At 41.4% G+C, this 15,151-nt stretch overlaps 1 protein-coding gene across 6 annotated transcripts in view; it reads left to right on the forward strand.

Annotated features, from left to right (window-relative positions):
* MAP7 (microtubule associated protein 7) overlaps positions 1–15,151 on the forward strand; it is a 165,329-nt gene that overhangs the window by 14,101 nt on the left and 136,077 nt on the right. For 2 of the 6 annotated variants that reach the window (XM_060029912.1, XM_060029916.1), the window contains exon 1: positions 8,436–8,705. The exons of 1 other annotated variant lie outside the window; for it this stretch is intronic. In XM_060029912.1, the coding sequence (XP_059885895.1) occupies positions 8,573–8,705 (133 nt within the window). In that variant the 5' untranslated portion in view covers positions 8,436–8,572. Of the gene's footprint in view, positions 1–8,169; positions 8,211–8,435; positions 8,706–15,151 lie in introns of those variants that run through there. 3 more of the 6 variants (XM_060029914.1, XM_060029918.1, XM_060029913.1) reach the window with 2 other exon arrangements.

The raw sequence follows: 15,151 nt of genomic DNA on the forward strand, positions 1-15,151 counted from the left end.
CAGTCGCAGCAGCTATTTTTCCTTAAAATAAATCTCTTTATATACATTTTATGTATTTTTCTCCAGAGACACAGAACCAAAAGTACTATTCTGTGTTTTTTTTTTATTCTGTGTTCTGTGTCTCTGGAGAACCCTGACCGTGATACGTTGACCCTTAGAAAGAAAATCAAGGGTTTGCCCCAGAAATATTCAAAACACTTAGATTACTTTTAAGAGAGAAAATTTTAATCTAAAGGTAAAAAGAGGTTATTAAGCCTTCCTAAATTGGAAAAAAATCGTAATTGATGTCAGTTTTAGTTTTAGGAGAGTGAATTGGGAAGAGCAGCAGAGCAGCAAAGGATAAGGATTGGAGGGAAGTCTCAGTACAGTCTGAAACACATTGTTCTTGGCCTCTCCAATTTTTTTTTTTCTTTTCTGAGCTGCACTGTTTATTTTGCTGCTTGAAACCTACGTGACAGTATGCCACTATAATTATGGGGTTTCATCTAAACCTTTACTACACTGCAGGTACAGAAATATACGGACACATTTTTGGAGAACGCAACAAACATTTTAATTTGTACATAAGGAAGTGTTCAAAAGGATATGCATGGCAAGTTATTGCAGGTTATTTGTGAGAGAATTTCTGCAGGTAAAACATGTTTAAATTTAACCAACTTAACGCGTCAGTGTCTTTAAAATCATGACAAAAATCTTCTCTCTGTGCATGTTGCCCACGACAAATTACTATGATGTATGTTTTTACTGACCGAAAGACTTAGGACTATCGTTCTCCTTAAAATGTCCATAAAGTAATATACTGAATTGGTTTATACTTAATTGCTTTTCACTCCAAACCTTTATATCTTATCTCTCAAGTCATGTAGCCACAGTGAGCCATCCATAATAAATTGTGCCGTTAAGGGAAACCTGTATATCTTATTCACCTTTATCCCCTCTTCCCCAGCGTTTTTCACACAGTATGTTTTCATTAATTTGTGGGTGGGTAGGAGAGGGGAGAGGCCTGCAAGCTGCAGGTGCAGAAATTGTAGAGTGGGCCCCTTCTATCCAAAACACCCACGGAAACACCCACCGAGCAGGGCTTCCATTGTTTTCGTTATTTAGCTTTACGTCTAAAACCTCTGGGGGGCATCAGTCGAATGAGTAAAACAATACAACTGCAGAGCTTCCCACAAAGTGAAGCCCTGTGAAGTTTTAAGTATAGAGATACAGTGACTGCAAGGAAAAGGGCTATCTGAATCTCTCAGGCTTTTTCTTTCTGCCTGACTGTTTTCCCGTGGGGATATAACTCTAGTTTCCATTTTCACCAGGTCACGGAATCTCAGGATCAGAAGGGACTCTAGAGTCTAAAAATCCAACCTGTACACAGTGCGTTAATCCAACACATCGCCCCAGATCAGCGTTTGTGCACGGCAGTCCTCAGTGATGGAAAGCACAGCTCGTTACATTCCGGTAACTTCCAGTCACCGGACCTCAGTCTCTCTTCTTGAACTACACTGAAAGTTAACCTTTAATTCATTTATTTTATTCTTCCAGAGTCTTATTTTCTCTAGAGAAAATGTACTTTCTTTCAAACAATCCTCCTGTGTTATGGCTTAGGATCTTTATGATAAGTCCTAGGTTGTTCTCTTCTGAATATGTTCTAATTTATCATCCCATTGGAAATGTCTAGCTCAGACCATGTGATGTGAGGACCAAAAAATAAAGAAGGCTTGTTCCGCTGACTCAGCACGCTGGCTCTCTGCTGATACCGCCCATGGTGCTGTTAGGATTTTTACTGCCTCATCACACTGAAGTGTAGTGAGCGTACTGTCCGAGGGCCCTCCTTCCTTGTATCTGCTAAAGCTTGGGTAGGTCTTCACTTTGTACCTGTGCAGTTGTTCCTTTTTAATGTAATAAGAGGTGTTCGTAGTTATCACAACTAAATGAATCTTTTTAGCTATAGTCCATTATTTCAGTCTGTTAGATAATTTTGGTCCTGATTCTAGCCATCTCTCAGCTTTGTTTTATCCACAGATATAAAGCCCTCGTTCTCATCTGAATCTTTTATAAGAACATTAACCTCCTTTCCTTCCCACTGCTCGCTTCACAGCTTTTATTTGGACTATTGAGGGCGTTTGGTATCCACGCTCATTCCCCTGAAATAAGTCTTCCACATGCCGGGGAATACCTGTTTAAAACAACAACAAAAGCCATGAGTGAATGAATGATTCTTGTCTTCCTGTCTTTTGCCTTCTGTCTCCCCAGCCACCGGTTGAGATCTCTTTTCTCCACCTGGACCAAGTTATCATGTGACAAGTTTTTCTTAAGTCTCACTCCTTCTCCCTTCCAACCCATCCAACACCAGCTGCCAGACTGGCCTGTCTGGATCACACATTTAGTCATCAACACCCCTCAATGACTCCTTGTCTTTGGTGGCAGAACAATTATATGACTTGGCTGCTGCCTGCCCTCCAGTGTCATCCTCCAAAGCACCCCATCTCGCATCCTTGACATCTTACCAGTCCTAAAGCAAGACAGGGAACCCATTTCTTATCTTTCTAATTGTGCGTCTCAAAAATTAAACATGTAACTTGCTCACAGACCAATGGTGGATTAGGTAACTTTTAGAAACACTACCCTGGGCATCTGATTCTTCTGTTGAATCCAGTGATTGGTTTCTGTGCCTCATTTTGAATCTGTAAAGTTGCATGTCTAAACTAATAAGGGTGTTGCTATTAGAGGAAAGGAGCTTCTGTGCACATTTTAACTTTGGTCAAGGAATTCAGAAGTCCATGTAATGTACATTAATAAAGTATTATCACTGAGAATAATGAACCGGAGGCCCTAAAGGCATTCTAGCATGTGTTACTGGGTTAAAGTTTAATGTGGCGTTTTTATAATATTTGCAACTTAGCTAGTGATACATAATGTTTAGGAAAGGGTTTTCAGGAAGACTTAGTGTCCACACCTTACATTCAGATAACCGAACCCTGGAGGTTTTAGATTTGTTAACGGCAGAGCAGACATGGGCAAGCGGGCTCTGCTAGCACCACGAAGTGTTCATGCAGCAAAGATTTATAGAAATGTTATAAAAGGCACGGCAGGGACCTGGTACTTCTTGGTTCATGGCACGTCACTGCTGGGGTAGCGTTTACTGTTTTTCTTATAAGCCTGTTAACAAAAGGTGGTAAGGAAGATCAAAGCAAACCTGCTTTATTTTCCTTTCAAAGTGTCAGTCTGCCTTTGTGAGTATTTCTTTGTCCAGCAGCCTATCGGAAGCTCTGCATAATGCTGCAGGATGGCAGAATACTGTGCCTTTTTTGCCACAGAGGCCATCAGGAAGTGGCATCCTAGGAAACTGTAAGGGAGCCCTTTAACGTCAAGGATGGGGATGGCAAAGAACCTGCTGGGACCCTTTGTTCCCTAGGGGTTGTTTGAGTTCGTGTCAACCTATGCTGGCTTTGTCATTTTCAAACGATGCTGAGGTTTTTATAAATATTACGTTAACACGTGGATTTCTAAAACTCCTGCTAGAAGTAAATTGCAGCTTACTTTGGGGGAGATGCATAGAGAATTTAAAAGATGACTGAAGTCCAGTAGTTTTGAAGAATTAATCATCTCCTCTAATATAGAAATGTGGGAAAGCATTTTGGTACTCGTGGGCCCCATTGAAAAGTAACTAACTAATATAGATATAGAACTGTAATTTACTAGTGACTGACCATTCAATCCAGCAGTAATAATTTTTGTTTTCAACTACAGCACTTGATTAGTACAAATCAGCCTCTTTACCATTTCAGTAATGTTTCTGTAAAGCTCACTAGGCTTGTAGAAAGAAAAATCTAGGTATACGTTCTCACTGGTTAAACAGATTTCTCTTTGCAAGAGGATATTCTTAAATGCACTCAGGGGCTATGCTATACTTTCTCACTGGTTAAACAGATTTCTCTTTGCAAGAGGATATTCTTAAATGCACTCAGGGGCTATGCTATTTTCCAGTTTTATGGTCACAAAATAAAAGCTTAGGAAGCATAAATGTGAACAGAAGCCTGAAGGTGTATGTTCGGATGCGTGTGCCTACATGTATTTAGTCCTTTATTTAACATCGTGACAGCAAGGCCCAAGTCATGAGCTGACTTCCCTGCTAGATCAGCAAGTTTAACTCGGTTTCATGTGCATGGGTTGGTGCCAGGCAGCCAGGGTAGAAGGACAGAGAGACATAAATTCATTGTGTACTAAGGGAGTGGGGCTGTGGGTGGGGTGGGAACAGCAGCTGCTCAAGGGCCTGTTGACCTGTTTGGTTCATAGCAGTGATGAGTGGTACCACTTTCCACCTATGATTGTGAGTACATTTTGTGATCGTTCTGAAACTTTTTTTTTCTGTACAAAGCCAGGCTAGTTGTAAAAATCTACCCTTTTACACCAGGCAGTGTCTCATTTCTCTCGTTTATACAAGGTCTCCGTTACTATATCACTTGCTATTTTAACAATTTAAACAAAACAGTCGCAAAACCTGCTTGACTCTCGGAAGTCTACCTGCCCCAGTTCCCATGAGAACTGAATTAAGCTCCTATATCTGCAGGTAGCATGCAACGGCAATTGTGCCACACTGAAAACACTTATTCGTGCTGAGGAACAGTGAAGAAATTCACAGTGGTATTCGTTTTACTTCTGGGGATATTTAAATTTAAGGTCTCACTATCCCCCTTTCCACATTTGCTTTTATTTGGGGTCAGAGTGTAAAAAGGAGAAGACTATAGCCCCAAGCTCTGCCCCTACAGGGATCAAGCCACAGCAGTCCTGGAATTATATAACTTAACCCCTGTATCTGTTAAAGGCTGGGTTTGAGCATTTAAGAAACTAATCTCAAATGTTTTCATATGTCTTAAATGAGGTAAGAAATGTGTACTTCATGGGTAGGAAAAGAATCTTTTATTATGATTATTTGATCTTGAGCTGTTTGCTTCCCTGTGACTAGTCCCAGCTGTGACTGAGATGCAGTTAGTTGGTGCTGGAGTCAGGATTGACAGGGCAGCAGGATGAAAGCATCTTGGCGTTAGAGCAGATGGGCCTAGGTTTAATCCTGACCCGGTGATTTAACTAGCTGTGTTAACTTGAACCTCTCAAGCCTCAGTTTCCTGATCTGTCAGGTGGTGACTCCTCTCTCTTGGGGTTATTGTAACTAACAAAGATAACATATCTAACGCACCTAGCACAGCGTCAGACATAAAGTTGAACATGTTCCCAGATGATGGGCTATTATATTCCTGTTCTTGAGGCTTCCTTGCCTTATGGGTTACATGATGGTGGCAACCTCTGACCTCCTTTGGTAGCCTTTCGTTTCCCCCAATAAGTGATTTTAAGTATAACTCGTATTCTTTTAAAAACAAAGCAAAACAGCCATTTTGGTGGTTTTCAGATTTTGAGACAAATCAAAATTCTCCAGGAGACCCTCAGGCTAGAGCATGAAAAATTCGGTCTGTGTCACTGAGGGGTATTCCACTGAAGTTAACAGAAGCGGAAAACCATTGATTGCCTGGACTGGGTGGTAGAGCTGGGCTGTCCTGTGATCTCTCTTCCCCGGGACCTTCATTCTGCTGGGTGCCTTGAGTGCAGCCACAGACCTCAAGGAGCACTCCTTCCCGAAATTTGTAATCTTGTCTGGACAACTTAAACGCTAAGTAGTGTTTGCTTTGCTGTTGCATTTCTCCATAAAACGACTGAGGCCATCCTTGAAAGTAATGGAATGGACATCTTCTGCAGAGGTCATTTGAATTTGAGCGCCCACTTTGCTTTTCAGAAACCTCTCTTGGGAAGGATTTTTGTTGTCATCCTAGGACAATGTATAAATATTATCATTTTCATTTTTTTATTTGGAAAGTGGAGAAAAAGGTCCTTTTTCTTGATTTCTTTCAGTAATACTTTTATTAAACTCAATGGAGATGATCAGAAGCTGTTAGCTTTACTTGGATGAGGAATATTTCTGAATGAAATCTGTTATTTGCCCAAGACACTGATTTTCATTTTCTCTACCAAAAGGTAGTTTCAACTATACTTTGTGTGTATGTTGCTTTTGTAAGTGCTAGCCTGATTCTCTAGAAATAAAAGAAACTAAAGTAGATTTGAAAGTATTTCATAAATATGTTTATGTGTGATAATTGGCCTGTGTTTATTGATCATCTGATTAAAGAAAAATAAATAGGAAATAAAAAATTATTTAATTCAGAAAAAAGTTTACCAGTTACAGAAGGTTATGGAAATACATTAACCAGTTTGTATCCACTGTTTATTTCAAGGCATGGATCCTCCCTTTCCTTTCCTCTCCACATCTTGCCATCTCTGTAGAAGTTGAAGAGGGGTCTAGGATTCTAAACCTTGTAGGCCAAGTATTTGTCAGAAGGAGAAGAACTGGAGTAGGAAGAAGAGAATCTAAATTTTCATCGTAGACTTACTGCCAACTAACATTTGACTTGGGCAAGAAACTTCACTTCGTGGGCCTCAGCCTCTTTGTGTGTAAAATGATGCTGATTCAGATGCCTTCTCAGACCCATTCAGCTCGTTTCCCAGTCTTTTATTCCAAATGCCTACATCACAGGTTAACATGATTTTAAATAAACTCCATATATGAAATTTCCTGTGTTTCTCTAAGCCACAAATCTAAACATGTTGACTTAATTAAATCTCCCAGCCTTTGCAGGGAAAGATTTCTGAAGATTTATCTATTTTTTTCCAGCAGGGATTTGCTAACCGTTTAGTACCTTTCCAGTCCGAGACTGGGCAGTATAAGTAGATAAAAAGCAGAAGTGTCCCTTGATGGAGTTGACAGTTGAACTGGAAACACCTTAAATAATTATGAAGCAAAAATGAACTAGTTACAACAATGTATTCTAAGATGTAATTAAAGCAGCTGGTATTTATTAAGCACTTCTCACTGCGATAGCGCCACCATCATTCAATCCTTGCCCCTAATCCTATGAGAGAAATGTCATCACCGCAATTTTACAGAGAAAACTGAGGTACCGAGAGGATAGTGAATTGTCTGAAGTTGCTCTTCCATGCAAAGGATTTAGAGAGGATATTTACCTCGCCTCAAAGTCCCTGCGTCCCCTCTTGGATAAGTTTAAGGATTGAGAAAAAAATAAGAGTGGGCTGGGAGCAAGAGGATTGCTTTGGACTTTCTAAGCTGACTTGAATTTGATTAAAAGGCAGAAACAAAAAGAACAAAGATTATTTTCTTAATTTGGAGGTTGACTTTTTAGTGTCATTTATTGTATATTTAGGGTTTTTTGCACACAGTATAAATTTTAGGCAGCCTAGAAATGGAGAGTCTTATAAAGTGAGAAAGCTTATTTCAGGAGAAAACAATAATCACTTGATGGTGTGCTTTGGAGAAATCAGTCCAGAAAAGAACTAAAATTGGGTCAAGTGTTGAGACTTGCTCAGCATTGCTGTTAGGGACTCGCCCAGAGCAGTGGGCACTGGGGGCAGTTTGCTGGATATAATCAAGGCAGCTTTTTTCCCATTGGAGGATCGTAGTGTCTCATTTCTGTCCTTTCGGCTAGACTTGCAGAAGGGGTATTCCAGATTGTGGTCTCTGTGAGAACAGGCACAGTTCTCTTCCCTGGAGGGTCTTGGGTACAGGGCCGCACTGGTCCTCAGGACAGTTGCCACCAAGCCTGCGTTTATACAGACTCTGGGGTTGTAAGAATGTCAGGGAAACTGGGATGTGTTACTGAGTGTGAAGCGAGCTGTGGGGTACCAGCCATGCCTTCATTTATCCAGGGGCTCGCAATCATTATCACGATGGAAAACCTGGCCCCCCAAAAGAAGAAAACGCCGTCTTGCCTTGAGCCCCTTTCTCCCAGCTGGGGTCCACTGCTGCCTGTGCAAGCAAAACTGCATTTTCCACCCCTCCTGCTACTCCGGCCGCCGACTGGAAGAGGGAGCTGCCCAGCGGCTGGGCTGCTCGCCTCACGCTGTAACCCTCTGCTGGCAAGTTCCCAGGACCAGCATCCCGGCAGGCTGGCGGCTCCACCGGGGAGATGGAGCCGCTCCCAGCCCTCCTTGATTAGGATAAGTCAGGGTTGTCAGGGCAACTGTTAACGGCAGCATCTCCTATTTTCCCTTCTGTGCTGTGTGTGCTGAATATTTTACTGCGCCGTAGCAGGAAAAGAAGATTGGGAAAAGGTGCCGCAGCAGGAGGGAGAAGCTGGGATCTGATTGAGCAGGTTAGGCAGTGGGGGGAAGCATCCGACCTGCGTGCCTTTCTGGAAGGAGAGAGACAGAGACAGAGTGTGTGTGTGTGTGTGTGTGTGAGCGAGCTTGAGCCAGCACATGTGCCTGTGAGGGGTAAGTGGGAGGGGGCTTGCAGAGGAGGCGGGGTGCTGCTAGGTGAGGGGGAACTGTGGGGCCTCAGTTGCCAAGAGGCTGGTAGTATCTGTCAGCTGTTTGCACACTGTTTACCCATAGGGGATCTATTACAAGTGCTCAAATGAACCGGCAGCTTAGAAACTAGCAGCTTCCTGGGAGCTGCAATTATATAAGCATATAGTTTTGATGTACTAATAATTAAAAAACAAGTAGCAGCAGTATGCCTGGATCAGCTACAGCTTTCCGACAAGAGAGACTGAAGAAGACCCATGCAAGGCCAGTCCCCCTTGGTTTATTCACCATTAATGAGGAAGATGAACAGCAAAAGAATGGGAATTCCAGAAGACCAAAAGGTATGCATTAGCCCTACCCTTTGGTCAGAGCCGGAGACAGCCCCCGTTTCCCACGCTCTCTGTAACACATTTTCTCAACTATGCTCGGGGTACACACTGCGTGGAGTGCTGGTGATCTCCTAGCACCGTTTGCTGGTGGTATTTATACACTCTGTAGGGCTGTGTGTGCATGAAACGGGGAACAGATTTTGCAGATTTGGTAGCTTTCAGATCAGCTGCCTTTTTGACCCAGGCTGCTTTCTTGGCCTAGAGAGCTTTAATCTTCACTTAAACAGTTGCCAATGGCTGTCCTCATCAGGAGGAGGGAATATGAGGTATCAAGGTTTAAATGAACCTCTCCTCACCTTCCGTAGGTGCATCAGGTGATTTCTGTTTAATGAGGTGAGTTCCTCAAGAGGGATGAGTTGGATAGAGTGACCTAAGAGTGCAGCCTTTCCATGGGCAGTGGGTCAAGATATTACCCCCTTTTCTATTTTGAAGTGCTGAGAGAGGAGGAAAACAAACACTGAGCACGACTGTGGGGGGAAAAGCTGGGGAGCAGGGAGGGGACCGTGAGGTTTTATAACTTCTGATGGCAACTCTGCTACATCTGTATAGAGGTGGAGATGGGCTGGCTACAGGAAGGAGAGGACCGTTTCATGTGCTGTCCTTTCATGAGGGTGAAATCCAGCAGCAGCTCGCCGGCTTCTCTGGTCCCCATGTACTGCATCATCTTTAGCGCTGTCTCATGGCCACCCTGCCAGGGCTGCAATGATCAGCAACGTCATGCATTTTTGAAGAAGGGCTTTAAGGCTTACATTTTAAGTTTTCCAGTATCCGGATTCTTGCAACCCCCTTCCCAAAATACATATGAGCTGTTCTTAAGCTGATAGGTTATCAGTTTTGTTGCTGCCAACGTGCTGATTACATTTTAGCTCACATTCAAATTGTTCTATCACTGAGAGATCCCATTTTCCTCAGTGTGGCACAGAGCAGTAGCATGGCAAAGTAGCAAGCAAATATTTGAGCAATGATAGAATGAGTGTTTACATAGAATGCAGTGTCTGAAGATGACTGTCTCTCTCTCTCTCCTGGTTCTGTAGTGTATCTGTTTGCTTTTATTAAATATAATTGAAACTCTCTAGTTTAAATCCAAAAGTATATTTTTACTTCATTTTTAAAAGACTGTATACAGGGAAGTTCTAATAAGTAGAGTCTTATTACTGTAGTTGATTTTATTTTACTGTCAGACATTGCTTCTGTCTGAGGACCAACCCACCTCAGGCATCTGTTGATGCTCTAACTGGAAGGTGACTTAGGCGATTCTTTTATTTGCCTATGAATTAGATGTTGAACCAGGGTGTTCTCTTGATGAGAACTCAATACTTTAAATTGTTAGTAGCAAATCATTTGGCCTCCTAGGACTTGGTAACTTTTAAAATTAATGTGGATTTGTTGAATACTGGCCACTGTGTAGTTTTGGAAATATTGTTCTTGATTTGAGGCACTTTTTCCTTGGGTGTCCTGGAACAGTAATTTAGGATAGCCATCCATTTTGTCCTTAGTAATTCTCTTGAATTCCTCTTCTATCTCTGAAAGGTTCTTTTCAGTTGCCTCTAGCTTTTTTTTTTTTTTTTTTTTTTAAGGAAAGAGGGCTGGGGGGAGTCGGTGCTTCTAAAAATCTGTTTGGTTTTGACAGTTTATGCAACTTCTTGGATAAAAGACTTAAATCAAGGAGTTTTATGATCCCCTACCATTTTGCTTTTTCTACCTTTCCCCACACCAAGGGCAGGGGGGCGGAGGCGGAAGAGTAGGGGAAAAAAGCCCTGTGCTGATAAGGATATCCAGACTTTCTGTATATCCCCAAATGTCTCTAATTTATGGACACATTCAATAAAATAAGCAGATAAAGCACCTTGGGTATCTCTAATATTCTTTTTTTTTTTTTTTTTTTTTTGTGGTACGCGGGCCTCTCACTGTTGTGGCCTCTCCCTTTGCGGAGCACAGGCTCCGGACACTCAGGCTCAGCGGCCATGGCTCACGGGGCCCAGACGCGGCACGTGGGATCTTCCCGGACCGGGGCAAGAACCTGTGTCCCCCACATCGGCAGGCGGACTCTCAACCACTGTGTCACCAGGGAAGCCCCTCTAATATTCTTGATGGTGAAGACTATTGGCTTTGATTCTGAATTTCTCATCAGGTCTATAGGAGCAATAGGAATGCTCACTTTCAAGTCTAGCTTTGTACATCAGGACAGTGATGGAAATATTCTGCGTCTGCACTTGTCCAGTATGATAACCACTAGCCCCACGTGGCTAGGAGCACTTGCAATATGGCTGTTATACCTGGCAAACTGATTTTTAAAATTTTAATTACTTTCAGTTAAATTTAAGTATAGCCACATGTGGCTAGTGGCTACTTTATTGGACAACACAGTTCTAGTCCATAGAGCTGTGACTTTCGGAATTTGTGTCCTCTTTGCTTTGTCCATCCTTGACTGCTTCCTGCTGCCAGATATGGTCGGTCCTGAAATGAATGAGGTTATTAAGAAGGGCATCGTCTAGCAGACAGCCTGTTCTCTGCAAGGTAGCACATTAACCTGGATTTTCAGACAATTTCATTTTCCCTTTTCCACTTAGATGTCATTGCCTGCTCTGTTATTCTTACCAGTCACTAGTTGCCTATACCATCTTTTGCAACTTTTAATGAACTCCTATTTTCTAAATTATTTCCAAAGCATCATAGCTGGATGACATACAGGTTATCTTTTATGTCTGACTATTGAGATAAGCAATCAAAAATTTGGGGTTTTTTCCTGCTCACTCCATGGTCTAATCACCTAACCGTGTCTCAAACCTGGTTTTCATGCTTAGTATCTTTGTTCTATCATTACCAGGAATAGAGAAGCTTGCTATCTAAATTGAGTAAGCTAAATGCTGCTATCCGGGATTACCCTGGGTTAATGACAGTAGCATCTTTCCAGGTACTCTACTGTTAGAAAACCATCATAATGAACTCAGTGGGAAGGAAAATGTCATTTACCATCTGGACTCCCAACGGTGGCTTCAAAATTGCCTGATGGGGTCAGACAGTAGTTTGGTTAGCTGGTAGACTAGATCAACTATTAAAGGAGAGATTTCTCTCCCATGTGATCAGTAGCAATATGAATGTTTTACATGCCTGGTTATTATTGACGTATAACACTTAGTAATTGAGAGTGAGCTGGGCGTATGCTATTGCTCTTATACCTCGGAACCCAAGCCTCAGTGTAATGCTGACTGTGTAACTTGCTTAGGAGAGATTGTTTAGGTATTGCAGTGACTAAATGCCATTGAATAGGTGTCAAGGCAAACCTGCCTTATGATGAGTTTTGCTGAGTACAGTGTGATTATTAAGTAATATGACATTTTCTCCCTAAACCAATATTTGTTAAGTGCTCTGTGCAGATTACTCTGCTGGGCATTGTGGAAGTGATGCAAAGATAATTGACATGGTTTCTGCTCTCAGAAGTGTTTAACTGTCTAGTAGGAGAAGATAGGTATGTACAAATAATGCAAGAATATAAACTGAAATCAGAGGAAGGGTTGACAGGGTAATGAAATTATCTCTGCATACGTCCATGCCCTTTTCTAGACTGTAAGCTGCTTAAGGGCCAGGACTACTCCTCTTCATAAGTACTTTGTAGAGTGCAGGGAAAGCTATTGAATGGAGGTGAATTTAACATTCAGAAATAATTTTCTCTGGTTCTTAAAGGTCTTACTAACATAGGAATTTTAAGAAGTGTTGATGGTATTAGAATTGTCCTTCCAAGGTAACTACTTTGAAAGAGACAGTGCTATGTTTGGATGTGTCTGATGTGTCAGTTGTATTATTCTGTACCACACTGCATTTGTCTAATCGTGTACTAGGGATTCTGCTGTTCTGTTGTTTTCCATCATAGTATTCATCATTTTCTTTGAACAAAATGAAAGTATATGTTTACAAGGTGGAATCAGTTGACTACTTTGTTAATAACTAGGTTAATGCCTTCTGCCCCTTTTGTTAGCTAATTGCAGGTTAGAATGTAAAGAAATAAACATTTCTCCTTGAAATCAGGACACAGTCGTTCTGACAGACTATGTTCTCCCTCCCCCCCGCCCCCCGCATTGGGTTAAAATGTGTATTGATGGAGCCTGCAGTGACTCCTCTTCTTTTGACTTACCCACTGTAAAGGTAGAATTTCTGCCAGTTAAAGTTTCCAAATGAAATACAATGTACCATTTACCGTTTATATTCCTGTTGGGTAGGTGGTGATCTAGCCCCTCTTTGTAATGTCCTCTTTGTTAAGTCCTGAGTCTTTTTCTTTTCAAGGAGGAGTGTTACGAAGTGTGGATGCCACTCAAGAGTCATTCTCACACTTCCTCGTTTCTTTTCCTCTTTTGTTCCGTAGGACTTGGATCCTTGTCCAGTTCCCAGTGTCCTTATTTGTGCCATTTCAAGACTAGGCAAAAGGTTTTAACCATAGAATTTTGCAGCAAGTGAGGCAAAAGTATAGGTTAGAAGAACAATAATATCAAAGATCTCTATTATGAGGAGAAAATCTTAGACTGATTGGTATAACTTGTATTTCTTAAAAGACCCTAAATACAATGTTTTATTCGAAGCATTTATATTTTCTAAAAAAGAACAGAGGATCTCAGGAACAAGGATCACAACATCCAATGTATGGCTTGCACACACTGGATTCTCATAAATATCTGTGAGTAAGTAGCTGTCTTTCAGGTATTCTGTGTTCTAGAAGTAGAAATTAACATATGGATCACTGCGTACTAGTGGAACACAACTTAACCTGTACCTAACCACGTTTTTTTGGTACAGTGAGGTACTACATATAATGGAATTTGTTTTGCTCTATAAAACTAATAGGCTTAAAAATTGGGTGCCTGTTTCAAGAGCTGTTATCAGTGGGGCTAAAATTTAGCTGACTGCTCCAACCATAGGAAGCGTAAACACATATTTGGTGGGGATCTCCCAGCTGATAAATCTTAGACCTTATTTATTGGAAGGTTGACTTGAGTATCCATTTCCACTAACATCAGCATGTTTCAAGGAGCAACTTTAATCCTTTGCTACCAAAAATTTTCCAGGTTACTTGCAGGCACCTTGACCAGATTTTTAGCAGAAACTAATACCTTCACAGCAGCAGAGGTAATTTTGAGAGAGTCCATCTTAATTCTCAGATTTTATAAGCTTTTAGAAAGAGCCCCGTTTATGTCAGACCCTCTGTGTGTTAGGTTTATGTTCTAGATTTGCCAGCTTCAAAAGGCAAGTCATACCCCCTTATACTTCAGATGCAGATACAAAGGCCCAAAGTGTATCACAAGTGGATGTAAGACCTTGTGTTTGAAATAATTCCCAGAGCACCACTGAACATCTTTGCTGACTATAAGGTGCAAGTCCTATTTTTAAGACTATATGCCCAGCATTGATTTGTTAGAGAGAGAATTCTAACAGATTTTGCCCAGATTCCAAAGAATTTACCATCCTAGGTCCAATGTGGGATGTGAAATGAGAATGGAGCTTAGGAGTATAGACCAAGGCAAATTATTTTCACAGTTTTGATCAAGTGTGAAAATAGGTAAGTTACTTTTATTTAACCTCGTTATTTCCAACCCTCAGTTACTCAGCTGTAAAGTGAAATTATTAAAATGATAGTCACACTTATGTATACTACCAAATGTGAAATAGATAGCTAGTGGGAAGCAGCCGCATAGCACAGGGAGATCAGCTCGGTGCTTTGTGACCACCTAGACAGGTGGGATAGGGAGTGCGGGAGGGAGACGCAAGAGGGAGGGGAGATGGGGATATATGTATATGTATAGCTGATTCACTTTGTCATAAAGCAGAAACTAACACACCATTGTAAAGCAATTATACTCTAATAAAGGTGTTAAAGAAAATGATAGTCGTAGGTGGTGGTGAGGATTAGAGATGACATAAGTACAATACTTAGCACACTCTCTGGGAAATAAATGGGGCTCATTAAATGAGAGTTACAGAAATGGTAATTTGTAGTCATATGTCCCACATTTTCTGGTAACTTCTACCAACATGTTCTCTTGGGGGAATGGCCTAGCGAAAAGACCATCATGCTTGTCTTTTCTGGCACCCTCATCAGTCTCTATCAGAAAGAGATTTTCTCTAGTCTAATCTCCTACCTTTTAACTTGCTTGTGAAAAGTTTCCAGGAGGCCTGCCTCTCTGAGGCCTTTTTAGTCCCTCTCCCACAATAGGCATATGTGACTGGATCACTGTCCTGTGTTTATTCACGTGGATCAGATATACCACATGTTAGGTAGATTACTCATCGCGATACCCTGTAATTTTGTCATGTTAAGTGAAGGAAGTAAATTGCCATTATGTCAGATCATTTATTATTTCAAATACAATTAAGAGGGTGTGTACCCCTTCTTCATCAGGATCAGTGGA

Source organism: Delphinus delphis, chromosome 14, assembly GCF_949987515.2.
Source record: "Delphinus delphis chromosome 14, mDelDel1.2, whole genome shotgun sequence".
Taxonomy (NCBI): domain Eukaryota; kingdom Metazoa; phylum Chordata; class Mammalia; order Artiodactyla; family Delphinidae; genus Delphinus; species Delphinus delphis.